This window comes from Telmatherina bonti (genome assembly GCF_933228915.1).
Source record: "Telmatherina bonti genome assembly, chromosome: 9".
Lineage (NCBI taxonomy): Eukaryota > Metazoa > Chordata > Actinopteri > Atheriniformes > Telmatherinidae > Telmatherina > Telmatherina bonti.
Window position 1 is genome coordinate 18,364,088 of NC_136627.1, and position 23,558 is coordinate 18,387,645.

The 23,558-nt window shown below is 38.2% G+C and overlaps 1 protein-coding gene across 1 annotated transcript in view; it reads right to left on the reverse strand.

Moving 5' to 3' along the window:
* dner (delta/notch-like EGF repeat containing) overlaps positions 1-23,558 on the reverse strand; it is a gene marked incomplete at both ends in the record, with an annotated part of 48,919 nt that overhangs the window by 13,697 nt on the left and 11,664 nt on the right. The window contains 3 exons of the mRNA XM_079246588.1: positions 847-1,010; positions 6,227-6,324; positions 6,417-6,761. Coding sequence (XP_079102714.1) covers positions 847-1,010; positions 6,227-6,324; positions 6,417-6,761 — 607 coding nt within the window. The remainder of the gene's footprint in view (positions 1-846; positions 1,011-6,226; positions 6,325-6,416; positions 6,762-23,558) is intronic.

The following is a 23,558-nucleotide window of genomic DNA, read 5'->3' on the forward strand; positions in this document are numbered from 1 at the left end:
GTGAATGTGAGTTTGCTCTTGTGAACATTAGCAAAACACAATTAAGCCTGATGTCTCACAACTGAAAGATCACATACTTGGGTCTCACAATTTGACCTTTATTCTTTCTCTCCTTCTCTCCATCTAATTCCCTTTTTGCTATGCCATCCCTGCTTTGCCATCCTTCCTTCTCCTTATCAGACCCCCCCGCCTTCTCCCACCCTCCATTATCCTCTCTCCCCTTTGATTTAACTCCCCAGTGTCATCTTCTTTGTGAAGCAGATGCTGCAGCTGACACAGAGTTAGCAGGCAAGTGAAGGTCAACAGACAGGAAGCGTGTGAAAGCAGCGTCAGGTATGTAGGGCACACAACATCAGTCATTTCCAATTTAACCCTCTCAAAATCCCATTGGAGCTCACACCACCACATGTGTGACTTCTTAGTAATAATAACGAGAATATATCAGCATCACGGTCACTTCAGTGAGCTAATTTAATATTCTGACTCAGGGATGTAAATGTTTGTTAATCTCCCCTCTGATATGCAGAGAATAAACTGCTGTTACAGTTTATTTATATTCAGTAATATGCTGGCTGTGTGTGGTTGTTTTACAAACTTAAATAATAAAAAAACAGTGACCGAAAGTTGTGTTATCTATAGAGGTCATATGTTTGTTTATTTACACTCCATACTTGGTCAGTTATGGGTGTCAGAAACACATTGCAGCCTTTTTTAAGCTTTATCTTCAAATTTTAGCTCAGTTGTAGGTTGCCTCCAGCTAAAACCTTGTCACATTGCATCTTCATTCATGCTGTTTCAGGAGCCACATTTTGCTTTTTTTTTCTTTCTTCAGGAGTAGAGGCTTACTGAGGAAGTAGTTTTGTCCCAGGGGCAGCAAGTTGTCTGGCACCACCAGTCCATCAGGAGCCTGCAGGAACCACATGGTGGTGCCATTCAGGATGGAGGAACGAAGGAAACCACCTTCATTTACACGCCACAGTACTGGAGCTCCACTGGCATTCACCACCACTCTGGTCGGAGGAGAGAGACACAGTAGGGAAGGGCAGGAGCATCAGGGAAGTGAAATTATTGTGGGCTCTTCCAACAGTTTGGCCTTAATGCCAACATCCACTTTGGTTTGGACCTTTTCCAGCTGCTTTTGCAACTTGTGCTGCAGGTTTATAGTCTCTAATGTGTAGATATATTGCCAGAAGAAATGCACTGGATACACAAAATGCTGAACACTTAATTGACATACTCACCTGATCATTGTGCAAAATATATAACAGTGTCATTAAATGCCAAAAAAAAGTTTAAAAAAATAAAAAATAAAAATGAGCCTGCTATCACGTTTTGACCAGATTATTTTCTGACTCCTGAACTAATTCATTTTACAACTTTTGTAAACATTGGTGTAAAAAAAAAAATCCTGAATTCAACAAATTTCAGATTTTAGGAAAAAAAAACCTCCAACAGTGTGCACCATCAAGAGAGGCTGCAACACACCCGCTTGATCCAGTCTGTCAACTATAACAATGATGATAACAACTTAAAATACATACAAAATAACATAAACATAACATAATATTTATACATAATAATAATATAATATAATATAATATAATATAATATAATATAATATAATATAATATAATATAATATAATATAATATAATATAATATAATATACACCATATAAATTCCTTTATGCTGAACTTCATACCTAAATTTATTGAACACTTCTCAGTCCATAGTGGCGATGCATCAGAGGTTCTTTAATGTTAGATGTGTTCAGTATTGTTCAGTATTTTTTCCAAGGACACTTTGATAGAAGAGCTGAAAAAGCCAGGGATCAAACCACAGAGCAAACTTCACCAACTGCTTGTTAAAGAGGCAGTAAAGACCAGAGCCAAGCTGAACTAAGCTGGATCACCACACAAAATCCTCACAAGAGACAGATGGCAAATGCACAAAATGAAATTTGTCAGTGATGGTTGTAAGAGAAAAACTCGACAGCCTCAGTGAAGCTGCTCATGGTTAAATGCCTCTAACCTCCCTCCCACACTCGAATTTATCGTTCCCATATTAAGCAAACAAATAAAACAATCTGTGATTATCCTCTCAACCCTTGCTGTCATGCATTCGGTTTAATAAGCCCTTACAATTTACAAGAGCAATGATAATTATTATTACCTCTACAGTGCCTTAAAGTGACACAGCTGAGAGTGCTCTACAGAGAAAAATGAGGATTAAGAAGATGAGATTTGTGATGTTTAAAAATTGGCTTATTGCAACTGAGCGAATCAGATAACTGACATCAGAAAGTAACACACATGCATGTTGGCAAAAAGCAGCTTGATTTCTTATTAGAAACATGACAAGCTATATAAAATGGTGAAACAGCTGCTAAACCTGTCAGAGGCAGTTAAGGTTTTATTAGTATATATTTTACAATTGGACTGCAGTGAGAGGGCAAGTTGGAGCACCACAGGTGGATCTGTGCAAAGTCCTGCTGTAGGATGGAGTGGAGCCTGGAGGTGAAGCAATGTGACGGAAATAATAAGTTGGTGGATGGGCTTATTGCAGCTGAAATGAGTTTTCCTTTCCTGGGTGTCTGGCCTCAGCCAGAGGGTAAACATAAGGAGTGAGGATAACTGGGGAGCTACTTGAAGTTTAAATGGATCATGTCATATTCATGGATACGTCTGCAAACTGCCTGCATTTTCTGTATGTTAGAAAGGTAGAAAATTCTTTTCTTTGACAATTTCAACCAATTAAAGTGAATACTTAAGAACAATTAAAGGCTGAATATTAACATCAGGGAAAACTAAACTCACACACATACACGCTTAAAGGATATCTGTATGACAGCTGCTCTATTTGTGATTCACTCTCTCCAGCCACTCTGAGCTCCAAAGATTCATTATACAGCCATCAGCCTTTCTAAATTGATGGCATTTGTGGATCACTGCTTCATTTCCACACTCTGTAGCATGAGGGTTTAAGTTTCAATGAGTCTCCTTCACTGCCTGCACGTGTGTGTCTTCAGGTATTGTGTGTAATTATACAGTACAACAACAAAGCAGCAGCGGCTGATTAACTCGTAGCTCGTAGCTTTTTGTCTGTGATCATGACCAGAGCCTGGAGTCGTGCTTCCCATCTTTAATGAGAAGCAGTATCAAGGACATCCAACACTCACCTTGATCTTCTGCATAATTCATTGACCCTTATTTACTGACCAGTTGTAACGCTGTTATAAAGCCACCAGTACAGTGTAATACAATGAAATAGGTGGATCATGCGTGGATAGAAAGGTAATTAGCAACAAGTTGCTGCATGGTATGTGTGCAAGAAAAAAAATGATGGGCAAAGCTCTGCCTTTTATGTTTTCTACATAGGAAGTTTGCCGATTAGGATCCAGAATTAATCTTGCAGTCAGCAGTTAGCAAGGTTCATCTTTGCGTACGGGATATAGCTTAAATACAAATACATTTTAAAAAGCTTGTAAAATGCTAAATTGGTAAATGATTGCACAATCAATTTGGTGTGATTCACTTCTTATACATTCCACATATTATTAATTGCAGATCCTCTAATTCTCAAACTGCTTAATGCTGGTCTACAAGTAAATTCATAGAATAAACGCAGACAGCACTGAAGTTAGAGAACAACAAATTCATTTACAGAATGTAGCTGAATAGATTATATCCCAACCCCAAAAAATAAACATCAAATTGACAAATTAGTCTGAGTGCTTACAGAGAACACTTATTCAGTCTGGAGCCTCTAAAGATGCTTGATGCTGGATTTTAAGGTTTATTCAAATGATCTCTCAGAGATATCTTTTTTTTTTTTTTTTTCATTTGCAAACTTGCAGCTGCAGCATGCACCTATTTTGTGGTCTGTTACAGTTTTTGTCAGGAATTTCCTCAACGCAACATTAGACTTTAGAGGATTTTCATACTTTGTCTGTCAGGTGATGATCCAGGGCTGAACACAAAGTTGTGAAGAGTTTCTACGCCTCAGGACACTGAAGGGCAAAGACGGCTACAGGAATTTGCATAATTAATACCAGTATGCCATCAAAAGAACTCAGAACCACAGAGTTTCTCTTGTTTTAAGTTTTATAAAGAAAACAAGAGGTTAAGAATGAGGAGTTTTAATTATAAGTTCTTTAAGAAAGATTTCATTAAAAATGAAATCTTTTGTCTATTTAAATCAAAATTAACTGTGTGTTCGGACCTCTTCACCTTTAAGCTCAGTTGTGTTACATACTACATTTCAATGAATGAGATGGGTACTGCTGCTGTAGTTGTTTATTGGACCCTAGCAGGGATGGACTGGCCCTCTCGCACACCAGGTATTTTCCCAGTGGTCCAATATGACTTTTAAACAGACACATTTTACTTAATGGTCTGACTGGTCCCTAAAATTCAGTAGTCAGATCAGATTCCCTGTACCTGAGAAATTCATTCATCCAAATAGTCAGCACAGAACTTTCTATCCTGACTCTTTCTATCCTAACCCAAGAAACAGGTGGATCTGCGACCCATTGACTCTGTTCCTACCTGACACCAGACTGAACCAATCAGATACTTTAAACCTCTTCTGGTTCTTCTGGTTCTGCACCAGTGGAAAAAGCTACAATCAGAACCCAGGAGAGGAAACGAAAGAACTAAATTTAATATGATCTGTTCAATCAATGAACACGGGTAGTTAACCCGCAGTGAACTGGCTCGTACATCTCAGACTCAATCAGTTCATAACAGAACCTCAATGATATAAAAAAAAAAAAAAAACCCAGTGCATCTTACCCCCAGCTTCGATCATCATCATCATCATCATCATCATCATCCATGAGATCTGATGATCACTTTTGGAAATTTGGCAGTGTTTTTTTTTTTTGTTGTTGTTGTTGGTTTTTTTTTATTGTATAGTCTCTTTGCACCCCCTGTCTGTCTTCCTGACCTAAATAATCTAAATAATTTAACACATCAAGCATCAACTTTAACAGTGAGTCAGCAACTTTCTGATTTTCCTTATTAGCCTGTTTGTTATTGATGGTGGGCTGATCGTCAGATCCTTTGGTCAAAATGTGTTAGTTGCAGCTCCTGTTGTGGAGTTTAGTCTACACATTAGTCCAGAGGGGTCAACTCTGGTCCTCGAGAGCCGCAGTCCATCAAGTGCTTGTTTCCCTGCAACACACCTGACTCAAATGGATTATTAGCAGATTTGTGCAGAGTTTGACTTCAAGGTCTGTACAAGTCTGCAGATTAAGTCTGATGTGTGTCAAGTGTGTTGCAGCAGGGAAACTCCTGCTGATTCAGCTGTTTGTCTCTTTACCAAAGAGTCCAGTAAGTTTGAACCTGACTGAGTCTTATTTTAAAAACAAAATATCGCCATTCAATCTTGTGCAACTTGATTGAGATAACATCTCCAGAAGAGCAGACGTTGTTTCTGAACATTCTTCATCTAATCCACCTTTCCCACGGCATCATTAATACTGCTCCAATGTTTCTCAATATACTGGAGTATAGAACTTTATTTAACTAATTACTCTTTTTGGACATATTTAACATGTATACACTCACTGATTCCTGCAAGTCATTGCGTGGCTTTAGTGGGTTTTTTTTTTTTGTAGTTTCACAGCTAATATTTACATTTAAAGGGAGCACAAAGATCTATGGTGTGAATGATCATATTTGATCAAGTCTGCATCAAAATCCCTGGGCCCAGTTTATTGTCCCAGTCTGCCCTGGACCCGCAAGGCCTTTATTCAGCAGATATTGAACTGGCTGCCTCCATACATCTGTTTTAAGCCTAAAAAACAGTTTTGGACTGTTGGCAGAAGGTTGTATCTACTGCCGATGAGGGAGGAAAAGCAGAAAACTCCTTTAGACTTGAGGCTCTATCACTGAACTGAATTTAGTGAGGTCATTTTCCAGCTACCACAAATGCTGCAGAAACACAGTGAAGTCAACTTTTGGCGCTGGGTCTTTACAATAGAATTCTGAAGTTAATTGAGTGAAATTAAAGCAAATTTGCTGACCTACAGAAAACAAACACACCAATCAGCCATAACATTAGAACCATTTCTATGCAACATGCTGCTGGAAAACATCTTGACTTAGAAATGTTACTGACGCTTCTACCTACATAAAGATCCCCAAAGGTTCACTCTCCAGTAAATACAGTCCTGCAAAAAAGTGGCAGCAGTCAGTTGGAAAGCTACACGATGGTACTCTTACTTTACAGCAGTCTCTTCAGGCACCTCCAAAGACAGAGTCAGCGTTCCTGATGTCAGCTCACACAGCTCAGGGCTCACGCAATGAAGACCCTCAGTCACCTGAAGCAAACACACATGCATTAAGTTTCAGCGTTATTTCTTTCAAGTTCAATTTAAAGATAAATCCACTGCAGCTGAAATAACGTTCTCACCCTGTCTGCCTCCCATGGCACTACCAGCAGCCTTTGTCCGGGTTTGGGTTGCCATGGCTGCAGGGTGGGAGGTGCTGGTGTTGTGGTGGAGGGGACTGTGGTTTGTTCTTGAGGCTGAGTGGCAGCTAAAGTTGTGGAGGCAACGGGGGTGGCTAGTTCAGGTGCAGAAGGGGTAGCAGGGTCCCAGTCTGCTGGTGGCAGATCCAGCAGAATCTGATCACACCGCTCTCCTTCGTAGCCTTCAGTGCACTCACACGTGTAGGCTGGTTCCTCTTCTTCCCCGCTGTCGCTCCGGCTGCAGTTTCCATGGAGACAGGGGCTGCTGGAACAGGGGTCTGTGAAAAACTGAAAAAAAATTCAGAAAATAAACAAAGGAAAACAAGTAAGTTACATCCAGAGACTGGACTGCATAGAGTGTATGTCAGTCTGCAACCGAGTGAAATCTAAAATGAAGAAGTTATGATTCCTTTAGGAGGTGATTCAGTTCATGTTATTGAGCTTACATTTTTGCTGTGATTAATTAATTATTCAGAAATGACATAAATGAATGATTTATCATTATCGTTTTGACTGTTTTTTATAAGTGGACTTTGTTCACCTCCAATACGTGTCAAAAGGCAAGCTCAAGCCTCAAAAACCCCTGAAGAAGATTTTCCAGAGCAGAGGTCTGCGAGAATGCAAGTCCCTGGCGACCAGTAAACTCTGGATCATCAGCCAGTGAGACAATCTGCAAATGTGTTTGCTAATACTCCAGAGCATGTGCTATCATGCGTTATCTTCTCTGCAATGTTATAGATTCTAACAGGCAGTTCTCAACACAGCATGGAGTTTCATCTATTTTTGTATATATTGTAAAGAAAACACATTTTTCCACTGTCTAATTTCTGCTTCACATGCTTCCTCCTGCGCATTTTAGGCATCAGTTGCTTCACATCCTTCTCTTGATTTTCCAGTCAGAAGAGTTCTGTGCTTACAGCCAAAAAGACCAATAACATGTCCAATAACATAAATTCATAGCTCACATTCAAGACAGTGTCACCGACTGCCCTGACACTTGCAAACTCAACTTCTTTCACTTTTATTTTATGGCTTTATGAATCCATGTTTACGTTCCCTGCTCCGTTCTTGTCTGTTATTAAATCTTGACTACAAGCTTCTTACAAAATATGGTTGCACACACATACACACTGGTATTTTGTCCCAAAATGAAGTCTCTCTCACCATGCAGCATTGAGGAAAATGTACTCTGGCAGCCTCCTTCATGCTGGTTTTCTCCATCCATAATTGATCATATTTGGAGAAAACATTCTGGTTCAGATGTTGAAGGTGACCGAGAACAAAGGCACGCTTACAGAGGATCCAGTCCAACACGCCGTCTGTCACCTTCTGCTTGGTTTACTAAGATGTTGTCGCCTGAATAATTTTCACAATCTTGCTGGCTCTTTTGTTCGGCACATCTACCTGAACAGCCTCAGGGATCTGCAGCTGTTTAGCTTGAATATAGTGAGTTTTATTAAAGTCAAAAGAAAATAAAAACCCAAGCCAGAGCATGGCTGAACAGAGCGATGATAATAATGCTCATCCTGACTCCCCCTGGTGTATATAGATGTTAGCATGTGAATGCACATATGAGAGTGGAACAGTGGGAGTCAGAGGAACAAAGAGTCATTAACAGTCCGCTCTCTCCACAGCCAAGTCACAGCTCATTAGTGCTAATCTCTCTCTGAAGTTTTTTTACTCTCTCCAACTTTCTGGATTCTGACACTCTGCAGTCCCTCCAGTCCCAGCAGGCCACTTCCAGTCCTAACACAGTCTGGTGCTCATATCTCCTCTCATGGAACCAAGAACTGAATTTAACAACTTTTAGACAACAGCAACACTGTCTTGTTGCAGAAATCACAAGAGCCATGATTTCTTCCCAAACCTAACCGGCTGCACCAAATGTCTTCTGAAAACATGAGTTCATATTTATTCCACTGAGATAATCCTTCAGCCGTCTAATACTGGAAAATGTCATTTCAGCTTACACATTGAATCTTGTGACCATGAGCTTCGGTCACACAGGTTAGCAGTTTTCAGGTGACCAACGACCAACAGCTTGGTGACTGACACCATGTGACTGGACAACCTTTAATGTTTCAATGTTAATTTAAACATTTATAAGCCAAAACTCCTCACCCAAGTGGTTAGAGCTGATGAAGGGCATTGGCTTGTTTATGGTCTGGCGGTGGCTCAGGTGGTGGAAAAGGCTGAGAATAACTGACAAGTGTGTGTTTCTAATCCTGCTTTGTCCTTGTCAGCCACTAGCAAGACATTTCTCCCTCCTTCTAGAGTTGGCATCAGTAGTGGATGGATGTCTTTAGTCTATGGAGCACATTGTAGCTTTTAACAAATAGTCTTTTCGCCTTGTCGCGTTTGTCTCATGACTGATCTCTGGAGCCTTTTGTGGCTGTTTGACTGGCCTCTTCAGCAACCCCTGCCATCTGCTGAGCTATTAAGAGCTCAGAAAACTGGTGGGTCATCTTTTACTTGTGGCTCCCCTATTGGTCTGCTATGGGATGCTTAACTACTGCTGGCACAGTGGTTGGCACTGCAGCCTCACAGCAAGAAGGTTGCTGGTTTGTCCTCCCCATGCATTTGTGGGTTCCCTCTGGGTACACTGGGTTCCTCCCACCCATAATGCGTGTTTGGTTAATTGATCACTTCTCACATGTAAATGATTTGGATAAAAGCATCTGCCAAATGACTGTAGAATAGAAAAGTAGAATGTTTTTTGGGGGTTTTTTTTGCCTTGTTGTTGGTTGCAAATAAGCATTTATTAACTTTTATTTGAATATTTAGTCAGATCTTTGGATGATTAATGAACCTGGTGTTACAGTGTTGGGCTGGGCGGTGGAGCTGGAGGAAGAAGGTGGAGTTGCTTTATGATTTGCAGTTAGATGTTATTCTTTTGTCACAAATTAAATGCTTAGATTTTTTTTTTTTTCTCCTCTTTAGCATGTGTTTGAGGGTGGACAGATGCAGCAAGTTCTCTACCAAGATAAGCATTTCTGTCCTCAGTCTTTGGTCACCTTTGACTGTTCTTTTAAATCTTTCTAATTGTCTTTTTTCATTGCTTTTATTTTACTTCTGTGTGAGTAATAAATATTATTTGTTTATTTCTATATTTCTATTTATTTATTTATTCTCTTATTTACTTGTCTCAACTGCGGGTCATTTGCATCAGTTTATGGATTTTGAGATGACATATTTGAGTCAGACACACCTGTTTAGACCATTTCTCCGGGTCGTGAATGTGTATGAGCTCAGTGCAGATAACACTGGGAGTGCTATCGTTGCTTGTATTATGCAGGCCTATTTTCCTGCATCCAGTTTTCATGCTCTGCTGTTGTACCACACCAAACAGCTCAGCCCCTGGCTTTGGTAAACCGTGTGAATCAATTTCTCCTAAGCAGTTAATAATAACGGCTTTATCTGTATCCCCACATGCACCAACAAACGAAACAAAAAGATCATCCAAGTTCAAATTAATTGTTTCACATAGTGGTGCAGTGTTCTTGATAATCGGAGATGTTTACCCCTGGGGGAGGGGCGGGGGTCAATACAATCAGATGGAGTGAAACAAAAACAATGCTTATGCGCTATGTCATCTATTCCTGTAATGGAGGGGAAGAATTAGTCTGTTTCTTTGGTGATGTCATGCACAGACACACTCACCTGCGTGAAGGAATGGCAGGGAGGAAGACATCAACTCACATTTGGCAGATCATGACTTTAATATGATGTAAAACTGAGTATAATGCGTCTGTAGCACAGTATGTGACCTGAACGTTTCTAGTGGCTGAAATGGAAGTCTTTGTGAGCTTATGTTTAACTTATATGCTCATTGTGTGACATAATTGTTGATGACTTGTTATTAAAACATTTCCTTGCATGAATGTGTTTAGAGATAAAATGGCAACTAGAATCAAGATGTATTTATTCTATCCTTTGAACAGATGAGCCGTTGTCCATTAAAATAGCAGAAAATGACAAAAGTCAGGATAATATTAGTATAAAGTATTTGAAAGGGAAAACAAAGTTAAATCCTTCTTGGACTTTACTGGTAGGTTGAAACAAATCCTGTTTTGTTTTGTTTTGTTTTGTTGGTTGTTTGCTTGTTTTTTGTTTTTTAAGAAGCTAAGACTGAAGGTTTGACAAAAATGCCCTTCAGTATGTTGTTACTATGACAAAGAAGTTTATTATTGTTTCTGTCTCAAACAGTTGGATAATTTTCTGCTTTTCTAGGTTGGATTACAGTTTATGTTCTAAATAAAGTCTCAAATAGAATAGAATAGAATAGAATTTATTGTCATTGCACACAAGTTAGAATCAAATTACATTATAAATACTATATTATAAATAATGAATGGGCTTTATTAAAGAATTACTGCACTGACATAAGGAATAAAGAATAAGGCAAAAAAGAAAAAAAAATGGCAGTGTAATCACTTATCTGCCACTCTGATGCTGTTTTTTTTTTTTTCTTGGATTAAAAACTGTTGGCCTCTTTAGATCTCAGAAATAGTCTTGTTCATCTCTGAACCATAAAGCAGAATGTAATCCTTCAAGTAAAGCTTAACAATGATCAGGGGCTGGAGTTTTCAGGATTAAATGTGAAAACTGCTTAAAAAGCTCAGGACAGAGCAAAAATCCTGCTTGTGCTGGAAGAGATAATAGCCAGTAATTAAATCACAGCTTTGTCCAATGTCATTATTTCAATATATAAACTTTATAAAACCACAGAAGCAGCTCAGGAGCTCACCCATGTAATTTTACTTCATTAATCATTGTTCAGAAAGGATGATAACAGGCTATAATGCCTGGAGGAGACCATGTCCTGACAATATCTATGAGAACCATTTAATAGCCTGAATTATGTGTACTTATTTGTGGAAGAGCATGACCTTAATGTCCCCTGAAATAAAACTAGATGCTTAATTAAGTTTTTTTTACACAATATGTCCTCTGACCAAACTACCTACAGCTCTGGAAAAAAGAGATCACTATATTTCTTTAATCATAATCATAATCTCTGAGTAATTTTACCAAAGTTCTGACACAAGTGCATCTCATTCTGCTTCATGAAGAAAACAAAGCTACAGGCGGACAGACGCTGAACAGCTTAACTAAAGGAAATGACTGTCAAGTGCCCCTCACTCTTGCGAGGTTTACCCTGCAGCTTCCCCACTTGAAAGGCAGCTTGCTTCAGAAGAATATAACTGGAATCCACTCAATGACCAAGACCAGCTTTCTTTCTTTTCTTTCTTTTATTTTGAAAGCCATCGAGGCCAAACCAGGTGAAAAACCTTAAAATACAAACACAAACAGTTCAAAAAATATACCCAAAGAAACCATAATCAACCAGCATCAAAATCCAATCAAAATCAAATATTTAATTTTTAATTTTTAAATTATCAAAAATTAAACTTGAAAATAAGTAAAGAAAACCCATATTTAAAGCACCCAAAATAAATTAAATACAGTTTAAAGCATTGCTCAATTTTAACCCTACAAACCTAAGCAGCTTTTAACTCCCATACATGCACAAAAATCACAATGACCAAATTACTTTTAGCTTAACCTTTTTAAAATACACCACATTTTTAACTGTACTTTTACCCATGTGATATTAAATATGTGATATTTTAACTTGCTTTTTAATCACGTGACTTTTTTTAAATACATTACATTTTAACCCTAATCTAATCACATAATTACCCATAGTTCAAGCTGCAAAACACATAGCACATTTAAAAGCTCACCGGCTCCTTCTTCCTTCTTTGAGTCAAGCTTTAAACCTGCAGTCTTCTTTTTCCAAGTCCAGAGTTTTCAACCATTCTTTCACACACTGTTTGCTCCTCACTGTCTGAGTGAGTGCCTCCAAACTCCAACTAATTTCCCGATCGCTTCCACCTGGTGCACTCAACTGCTGCCTCCAGGCTGGGAGACACACCCAGACCTGATGCACTCAGGCAGAGAGGGCGTGGCCTGCAGCTCAGCTCAACAATGACCAGAAAGTATCACTCAAGAGCGATGGAATGACATCAAGTGACCGTTAAACACAGTGGCAAACTGAGACTGGGATCAAGTGCACAGCAAGAACAGTCAGAAACTGGCTCCTAAATGCAGGACTGAAGTCATGCAAACCTCACCTCAATGTGAGAGAAGCAAAGACCTCAGGCCTGGGTCTGAAAAAGACCACCGGAACTGGACAGTAGAAAACTGGAGTAAGGTCATCTTCTCTGAGTCTAATTTTCTGCTTTTCCCAACACCTTGTTTTTATGGTAAGATAGAGACCTGGAGAAGCCTCTAAACCACAGCGTCTCATGCTGAATGGGGGGTTAAGTAAGGCTGGAACAAGGCAGATATGTCTGAAGGATCAAGGCATCAATAAAGCAAAATACAAGATTACACTAAAAAAAATTACTTCCTTCCCAGGGTGGCATCGGTTCTGGGGTAGAGCTTAAACGTTGGTGGTCTGAGTCTCCCATGATGAAGCCCCGAGGGAGGCACAACCAAGTGTTCTTTAGGGGCCGGTCCCGGACAAATGCAGGGGTTGCATCAGGAAGGGGATCTGGTGTAAAACATGTGCTAATGAAAATGTGCAAATACATCTCCTGTTCCAGATTGGTAGGTAATTTGGTTTGCCTAACGTCTGAGAAAGGGATGAAGCTGAACGGGAAGAAGATGCTGAGACTATTTCCCCGACTCGGAGGACGAAGGCAGCCAGCAGGACAATCCTACCGACCACACAGCCATGGGAATCGAGCTCTTGTAGGATAAGCACATCAAAAGCCTGTCAAGACTAGCTTATTTGCTATATCTGAACCCTGTTAAAAACATCTGGAATGACAAAATAAGGAAGGAGATGAATGGAAACACCATCATCAAGCAAAGCAGACCAGTCCTATTTTAGTGGAAGAATGTTAGCCAGCAACAATTTAAGCTGTGATTGTTTTATCTGGAGTTACATGTTCCAGTATCTGATCCAGCAACATTAAAAGAGTAACTGTGTCGGTGAGATTTTAGGTTTTAAATCCTGGAAAATTACTTCAAAATGTCAATGGTTTTCCATGTTTTCAAGGCGGTGTGTACTAACTTCATATCAATGAAATGCATCCTTAAAATTAGTCATTTCAACAAAATAGATGCAGAATGAAGGACCTGCGCCTTTTTCACAAATAAATATTTAAGTGAATTAAAAAAATACAGTCAGAATCAAACAGATCTCAGCAACCTGTTAAATGGAGATCCTGAAAAGAAAAGAACCCAGTTCTCTGCAAGGTTTAGAAACAGTTTAGAAAAGTTCCTTTGGGTGTTTTTAATTGTATTTTTATCATACTGATCTGCAGAGTTTCACATTTCTTAACTTTTCAGGGAAAGTGGAGAAGATTCATCCAAAACCTTTCCTGTGGAGAGAAGTGGTCTTTCTTCAACTGCATGTACAGCGAGATATATATGCCTGTAAGATCTAAATGTTTCCAAATAAGTCTTTGTTTTCCTCATCAGAAAACACAATATATATACATATATATATATATATATATATATATATATATATATATATATATGTACATATATATATACATACATATATATATACACACACATATATATATATATATATATATATATATATATATATATATATATATATATATATATATATATATATATATATATATATATACACACACACACATATGTGGTCATGTAAAACCCTTCCATTTCAGCCTTTAAAAACCTCTACCCCCAGCTTTCCCCACACATAAAATACATGTCTGTCAGTAGGGTTCATTTAAGTGTGCTTTTTGTATTTTTAACTGTTTGTGTTAGTCTTGTTTTTTTTCTTTTCCCTTTTATGGTAATTTCAACTCTGTAAAGCACTTTGGTCAATATATACTGCGTTTAAATTTGCTATGTAAATAAAACTTACTAACCTACGTATTATGTGTGTGCGTTTTTCATCCTGCTCCCTGCAAACAAAGCAGTTTCAATATTTGCCCAAAGTGTCCCATCATTCAGCAGAGACAATCCATCTTTTAATCCACTTACTTCCTCATCAGGGCTGTTTATCACCATTTTACCTCCTCTAGTCAGAGTGACAGTAATCCCCTCAGTAGAAGGAGGATTGACGCAGAAAGCATTGTTGAATATCCGCATCTGATCTCAGCTGGTAAATCTGTTCTCATCGCATTAGGACTTAGATGAAACCTCAAAAAATAACACTTTGTGTGACATGTCTACAAGAATCTTACATTTCATGTTTTACTAATGAGAGATGTAGTTAAAAATTGATGTGCTTGATCTAGATCCATCTCCTTTTTTAAGACCATGGAAGTATCTTCTCTCTCTTTTTCAGGCGTGCGCTCCTTTCTGAATTCAGAGAGAAAACTGGAGCATTGCTGTGCATTGTGCGATCTCAGAGGAGCAGAGCAAATATCAGGAAACATGAAGCTGAAGAGAAGCTACAACCCTGCAACACGGGATGTGCGCCCAGCACCACAAACACACACATACACACACAAAACAGAACCACAGCATGACAGCTGTTAAACACACTGCATAGCCACAACTTGAGAATAACAACCTCAACTAAGGGACTATAACAACTGGGGAACAAATACTGTGTAATTATATCATCAATCACGTAGCAATTAGCTAGATGAACCAAATTAAACTTTCATATAGCCGGCAGTAATTCTTATCTGAAGTGTACGGTGCATAATGAGCACCCACAACTCAGCTAAAACAAAATATTTAATTCATGATAGTGGCAAAGTAATACCTAGAAATCATCCCTCAGTGGTGTAATTTTCCCCCAGCAATACTCTCTCCTGCCTCCTTTTCTCTTAGGAGGTGTCCTGGGCTTTAATATGACTATTCTGTATGTGCAAACATCACAGATATGGAGTTTGTAATACAGAAACCTTAAAAATGAACTAAACGTTGCCAAATGTGCAGCATGTTCCCTTTATTTAGTTTGCATCTTGCTGTCTATATAGATCCAGAATAAGTGCTGCAGTCTTCTTCAGTGCATCTCTGTTTTATGAGCGGAGAGGCTGAGGGAATACAGCTGATGAGCAGAAACAGACCGAATGACGCATGAAAAACAAACAAACTAGAGAGAAAGGAACCAGCAAAGCAGAGAAGTGGTTCAAATAGGCGATGAAGACACAAGAGCCTTAGAGGCATACACTTAAAATGAATATACTGTATTTTAAATTAACCAAATTGGACTTAAACTTTCCTCTTGGGAAAAAAACACAAGGCATACAAGCCTATGAAAACTACAAATAAGCAGTACTGCTGTCGCATAAAACAAAAGAAAAAAAACTCAGTTTTCCCCATTGAGAGTCAGCATGTCTGAACCACAAAATCCATTTTAGGTTTCTGACTTTAGTTCACAGGCCATGGGAGCAAATCATCTTTGCAGACACCTGTAATATGTGATCCCATTCATAATACAGTAAAGTGATGGAAAAGCAGCTGTCTAACTGCCTGTCATGTTGAATAAAAGTGAATGACCGGGTGAGTCACAGATAATGTGAATATTTTAGGATCTGTCTGCAAATTTTTCACGAGCAGTCAGTGTAAGTCATTAGGACAGCTGGAGGCTTTGTCCGACTTGCATCACAGTCAAGACTGATTGACTATAATACTAAAAAATGCCTGTTTTTTTGTTTTGTTTTGTTTTGCACAAACAAAACAACTTAGACTTTATTGGTGAGTGCCACACTCTCAACCTCTATCTTTCTTAACAAAAACAAAACCACATTTTAATTATTTATGCCTTTAAGTGAAATTAAATCAGTGTGATGCTGTCTTGTGTTTATTGCTCCTTTTAAATATATATAAATACAAAGTAATAAAGAGACTCAAAAGAAATAGAAAAATAACAGACTACAAGTAATGTGAGGTGATTAAAAGAAATATGACGAAAGGAAAATCATATTATATAGATGCAAAACAGGCAGGCACGAATCAAATAAGCAATGGAGAAGAGTGTGAAAGTTGTTGTGTATAAAAGCACATGCAGAAATGAATGTTAAAGGAAACAAATTTTGTTGAAGTTCGCTAAATGATGCAGTGGTGAGTTTCATTGATGTTGAATGCAAAACAGAAGATGGGAAAAGAGCATGAAAAGCTATTTGAGTCAAGGTCCATTTCTGCATTGTGCACAACAATATAATATAAAACATGCCATTACACAGCTCAAGTTTAAAACATGGTCAGATTTCAAATTCTCTGATATTTTATCTAAGTTTCTTTAGCACAGTGACGGGAACACAAGCCATTCTTTGTATAAAAATCCAGCTAGCTTATTTCAACACCATGAACCATCAATACTCAGCAAGCATTGATCTCCTTACGTATACGATCCCTTCTGGGAGACAGGGTGCTGTCCAATACATCTTCATTTGTTTGCAGTTCAAAGAAACTGCGGTCTTTATCAGCTTGTTTCAACATGCATTTCATTATGTTTCTAGAATGATTGAAGCATCTCAGACTGGGCTAAAGCAGGAAAAGGTGGTGACCTTATCGATGCAATAGGCAGCTGATATGGAAAGACAAAACTATTAATAATTGTTTTGTTTTGGTTTTGTTTTTATGAATAGATCTTATAATCCCCACTGGTCTGGATCTTTAAGTTTCAATGTTACCCCTAAAATGACATGCATTTCGCCTTAAATACATATAATTTCTTTGAGCTATTGCATCATTTTATGGCGGTATTTCTCAATCCTAGTCCTCAGGCACCACTGCCATCACTTTTAGTTCTTTCTTACTCCAACACACTTGATTCAGATTAATTGAATTGCTCGTCAAGTCCTCTGCAAGCCTGCTAATGAGCAATAATTTGGGTTAGATGTGTTAAAGTATTGACAGCCTTAAAACATCCATTAAGTCTCACTGTGAATGTGCTGAGACTCCAAAAAAGACTCTAAGGGTAGAGCAGCACACTAAAGTATTTACTGGAAATTTTGCTAAATGTTGTGGCTGTTTCTGCCAACTAAAATGACTGATAGACACCAATCATTCTCATTAGGGAGGACATTGGATGGAAAATAGCTTGCTGGCATCATAAGGAAGTTGTTTTTGTGAGGAAGGAAATTGTACAATGAAAATGAAGGGGAAAAGACAGACAGTTAGAGGATAAAAGTAAAGCATTTGTCTGTGATGATGAGGTGTAACACCAAGCTTTTAGCAAGTTTGTCATTTTTTCAGCTAGCTAGCTCAGCTAGTTCTCGTTACTGCTAGCTTGCCGGCTAGATTTGTATTTCCATAAAATAGCTTTACTGTTTGGTTTTTTTAAAGTTAGCTTGAATGAAATAAATATTTTACTTGTGAATGGACTGACTGACTATTAACATTACTTTAGCATTACTGGTGATTAATTCATTGAGTTCACTGTGTACTTAATATGCCTCTAATCAGAAGTTGCTTTGTTAATCATTAAGAGGGGGGGGCAATAAAATTTCAGACTTTTGTTTATCAATTTAGACTATATTTGGAGTGGATTATTTCAAGATAAGCTGTCTTAGCTTTCAGTCTCCCTGTTTGGCACATTTGTTGGAGTATTTATTTTGCCAAAGTTTTCTAAATTGAGCACATTGCCTCCGTTCCAGCTGAGATTAGTTACTGATGTTGCATTTTGTTTCAGTCAAAACTAGAAAAGCACTCAGAAAGTGCAGACCTTCACCAAGCAGCTCATTTCCACACATGGGATTTCCATCCTAGTGGGAATAATTGTCCCACACTATTAGATTCCTGGTTTATAATGAATCCACAGTGTCTTGGCTACATTGTGGTGTTTGATGCATTTTATATATCAATTCGTTCTCTTGCAGTGATGAAAAGATCACCTTTTTTCTGTTCTGGATGATTGTATCCAGAATTTTACCATGATCTTTGATATGTTGTAAAAACCTGTTGGAAGCTTCTGCTGTTATATATTTTTTTATTTTGTATTTTATTCCATTTATTGTAGAGTTTATACATTCTATTTCACAGTAATAAAGAATCGTTTATTTCAGATGTTGATCCAGATCACTCTCATTTAATGGAATCTAAGAAGACCAAGACCCATTCTCAAAAAATAAATAATAAATCTGAAAAATCCACCCTACAGTTGTTGTATAAATGTGCTAAAACCCAAACAAACAGATAAACGCCAGCAAAAACATAGTCTCCTTGGTGGAGGTAATCACCATAACATCACTATCTGACTGCAATGGACTGGCGATCTGTCCAGGGTGTACCCTCACCTGAAGGACAGGAACAAAACAAAGAAAACTTACTTCACTCTAAAAGTAATAAAAAATAGAATACAAAGTTGTCTCCTTTTATTGTCCCTCCGTACACAGGTCTTTGATATGCTTAGATTTAAACCATCTGTAATTGTCTTCCTTTAAAGATGCATGTCCGTGCACCATCCACAACAAAAAAAAAGTGAATTTTAGTCAGAAGGCCTTTAATGTTATCTATTTCTGCACATCAAAGCACAGCTATCCCTCACTCTCTTATCAACTTCCCCATCACTTCCTGGCCCCATGGCTTCAAAGAACAGCTCCTCTTTTAAAATGTGGATCCATTAGGTCTGAACAAACATTGGCTGTGCACCTTGATAAATTTCAATCTTACTCTGAAACATAAATAGATGCAAATGCCTGAGCAGAGATGGAAGGGAAACAATCTAATGAGTTGAAACTGCTATTCATTTTTATGAATTTCCATCTAAAGCATATAACCTATTTTGCATCACAACACATCTATCCTTCCATCAAACTTTGTCTACAACTCTCCTTTGTCACCCTACGTATTTACTTCTGCATATCTGTCACTCAAAGGGAAGCTCACAGCAGGATGACTCTCACTTCACGCCACCAGAGTCCCAATGCAAATGACGCTAAATGAGCCTCCATGATTGCCTGACATCATCCCTCAAAAGACAATTACCACTCGACTTTTACCAAATGCCAAATCAAATGGATTCCCAGATGAAGATTGATGGAAGAAAATGGGCCCAAGAATGCCAAGAGGAGTAAGGGGAGTAAGGAGAATGCTAAGTAAGACAACAGATGCGTGAGGGAGGAGGTGCTGGAGGCTGCAGGGACTCGGGCATCTCTTCTTGGACCCCCTTATTCTCTCAGACAGGGACTGAAATGAATTGGGAGCTTTCACGCTTTGTGAAATTATCTGAAGCTTCACAGAGCAATAGACAAGTCTTTGTTTGGTATTACATTTCCTGTACGCAGCTTTTTCACATTATGGTGGCAGCCTGCCTGCTTGACAGATAAGCTCTGGAGTAAAAACCCTTCACAACACTAAAGCAATGTTTGATTAGCTGAGACTTTAATATCAGCTCTGTGTTAGTGTTGAGGCGACTGTTTTTCACTGTCACTGCTGCAACACTTTCACAAGCAGACACAGTAATGAAGAGTGAAAAATTCCTTCTCTGTTCTGATTATTACTCCCTCTAACTTTATGCGTTGTCGAGCAGCTGAAAAATTGCTGTAGATTCGCAGCTTATCTACAAAGCTGCCATTTTTTAACAAGCTAACTGGATGACAGATGAAGAGAAAATATATACTAACTGGACAGAACAAGGGTCTCTTTGAAAACAAATGTTATAAAACCAGCTGACACATCACTTGTTAGTAGCTTGGTGAAAAGTCTTGTGTGCATATGACCCACAATCTAACTGGATTTGTTCAAATAAATATACTCTCTTTATGCAGAATTGCTGATATTCAGTGATCAAGCCAGTGAAAGCTAGATTCCTCTAAGTTCTCTCAAACGGAATGATTTTGGTTCTTAAACTTACCCAAACAAAGAGTATAAAAGAGTGTAAAGTTTTATATGTACCAACCTAGTGTCCCTCTTCTCATGTGTCCACGTATAGACTGTGTGTAATCCACGCTTCACCTCCATCTTCCATTTCTGGTTTACATGTTGTTGCACTTCACCAGAGCCCCCAGGCTGAAGATGTTGCCCTTTGCATTTGCAACCTCTTCTATCATCAGTTCTCTTGGACACACCTTAAACAGCTTCACACCACATGTATCATGGAGTCATGCTCTACTTGGATATTGTTAAGCCAGGTTTAAATCACAATTTAAAGCTTTTTTTTTTTTTTTTTTTTTTTTTTTTAAGCTTTAACCTTTTCTTATTCAGGCTGAGAACCCCCCCTTAAAGGTTAAATTACTTTCAAGAATAACATTTAGTATATTAATATTACTGATAATTGTGAATGCACTTTTTAACCGTTAGTCTTTTTTTCAGGCAGTTAATTTTGGTAATCCTGCTCTGCTTTTAGGCAAGATACGGCCTAGTGCATCCATCATTCTTTCTCCTCTCAGTCAAAAACAGTAGGAAGAACACCAATTGGCTTAATTTAGGATTTTAGAAACTCCACAGCTCAGATAACAGATTTAATAAAACTGACTCTCTTGTAGGGGTGGGAAAATAGAATAAAAAAATCGGAAATTGGGATTTTTTTTCTTCAACAATTTTAAAATCGATTTTTTTGTTAAAAAAAAAAATCGTTTTTTTTTTTGGGTTTTTTTTTCAAATAAATAAAATTAATCCACTATAAAAAATTTTGTCACTTTCATTGGTTTTATTGATCTTTGTACTTGTCTTCTTGGGCATTATACCAGCAGAATGATGATCTGGCTACTGTGTTGTTTTTTCCTAACTGAAATCAAGAAAAATTACTAGCAAAAAGACATTTTTTTTTTTTTTTTTTTAATTGTTTTTAATTACAAAAATCATCAATATTGAAGAATTTTGAGAATCGCAATTTAAATCGAATCGGCACCCAAAAAATCGGAATCGAATCGGGACAAAAGCATATCGTCACAGCCCTACTCTCTTGCCATTACATGCCTGCTGCAGTTGCTGTCATATGTACATTTTGTTGATTGTGAAGATTTTTGAGCAATTCGCTATATGATATGTTGGAAGGTTGTTAAATATTCAACAGAAAATTATTTGCATCTTAAGAGTAAGGAAGGAGGATTTGTGAGCTGCATATAAACACACAGCATCCATGCATAATTGATGTATGTTTAGTGGAATTTCGATCCTAGCTATGATTTGACCACAGAAGTGTTTTGTCAATACGGGATGTTGTAAAGATCTATCTGTTTTCATTGCTACAGGTCACTGTGATCTGACAGCGGGTGCACATCCTGGTAATTTGGCATTCAGTAACATCAGTGCATCATTTCTCTGCTGTGTAACACAGGAGACCTTTAATAAAAACTCACCTCCTGGCTTTTAAGTTGTTGCTCTGTAAGCTGAAACTTTAAATCAATTCTGCTGTGGTTTCTGACCTTCACGGTGAGGTGTGTAAATAAGGTCAAAGGTCAAAAACAAAATATTTGAATATATAAATAAAAACTATTTATGTTGTCATCTATTTACTTTACTAAAATAACTGTTGTGTTTTTATTCCCCTAGATTGAACCACTTACATCTACTTGCCATGGGTCCACACACATGACAAGTGTCATACTTTTTACTACGGTGTCGCTGAATGAACAAACCACTTTGTGTATAAAGTGAGAGGTTTAAAACTATAGCAGCAGTTTTGTTTGATAGGTGTTAAAGCATCATTTTGGGAATAAGTGAAAGTCAATGAGTGCCTCCAAACCGAAATGAATACAGGCAAAGTTGTAAAAGTGGACCAAAATTTCTCCTGCACTTTCCCCCTAAACCTAATTTTCTTCTAAACAAGTGGGTCAGAATGAGAAAACAATCCTGGTTAAGACTAAAACATGCAACAGCAACCATCCAGTACATGGAGGCCATTTTTACTGTAGTTCTGACAACAGCTAGAGGCTGCAATCTTTGACTGGAATAATTTTCGCCATTTTAGTTGACCTGGATGAACAACACCCACGTGGATCCATTTGCATGTATTGCTTCTACATTTTGACCCATTTTGTTTTTGTTCATCTGAGGTTGGATTTGATAATGTTAAGACCAGATAATGACAAGTTAAGTTATTTTGTCTTGATTATGTTTTCACACCTAAAACATTAGAACTGAAACATCGAGTCATTTCTTTTACAAGTTTGCATGCAGAGCATTGTTACACTGAACTGTGTTTCAGTAGAGGAGATACAAAACATTGCAACATAAAACTGTGTCCCTCTTTGGGCACAGCTCGTTGAAATAGTGTCATTCCATGCAGTGATGTAAAAGCTTGCCAAGCAGTCTGACCTACATACACACACTTGTAAAGCAAGATATCCGATCCATGAGAAAAGGTATCACCTACTGCTAACATGATTAAACTGGTGCCAGCTTCAGCTGCTTTTGGAGTTAAATCAAAGACAACATCCTGAGGCTTTTTGTCTTTTTAAAAAAAAACTAAGTTTTTGATTTTCACGTTGCATCTCATTGTTTTAAAAACATATGTGATATGTTCAAATAAATGATTTCCCTCTCTGCCTCATGTCAAGCTTATACTGGATCTGGAGCTCATCCTGCTGTCAAGGAGAATTAGTGACTGCAAGGGTGAAAGTGGAACATCCTGTTCCCATTGTCATTACAATTCAAATGTGAGTGATCACCAGTCATTTTCTGGACATCAGTGTAACAACAGAGAGGATGTCGTGCACGTTGAGTAATATGGTCTCGTAATTTGTTACGTTCCTGACAAAAGAAAAAAAAAAAAAAAAAAAAAAGCACTCAAGAATGCCATCAGGAAGTGGTAGCGACTTTTTCTGCTTGGTATTACGTAGTTTCCACCTGTTGATCATTTAGTTCCCCTCACCATGGCTCAGTTGCCATAGAAACCTGAGAAGAGGGACCAGGCGCGGCACAGAAAGCCGGGCCTCGTCGTAGGAGGTGACAATGGACATTCATCATCACTCTCCTCCTACTGCTTCATCTCTGAAGAGGAAGTAAATGTTGTGGGGAGACGTAACCTCTCATTCTGTTGGAGCATGTGACAGTGATCTGCAAAGCGCACGCCCACAAAACATCCTGACATGATGACAGAGGCAGAGAGAAGGATGACGGAAGGAAGCTCTAAACAGACTACCAAATGTAATCCAGGGGGTTTTAGTCTGTAATGGAGGTGGT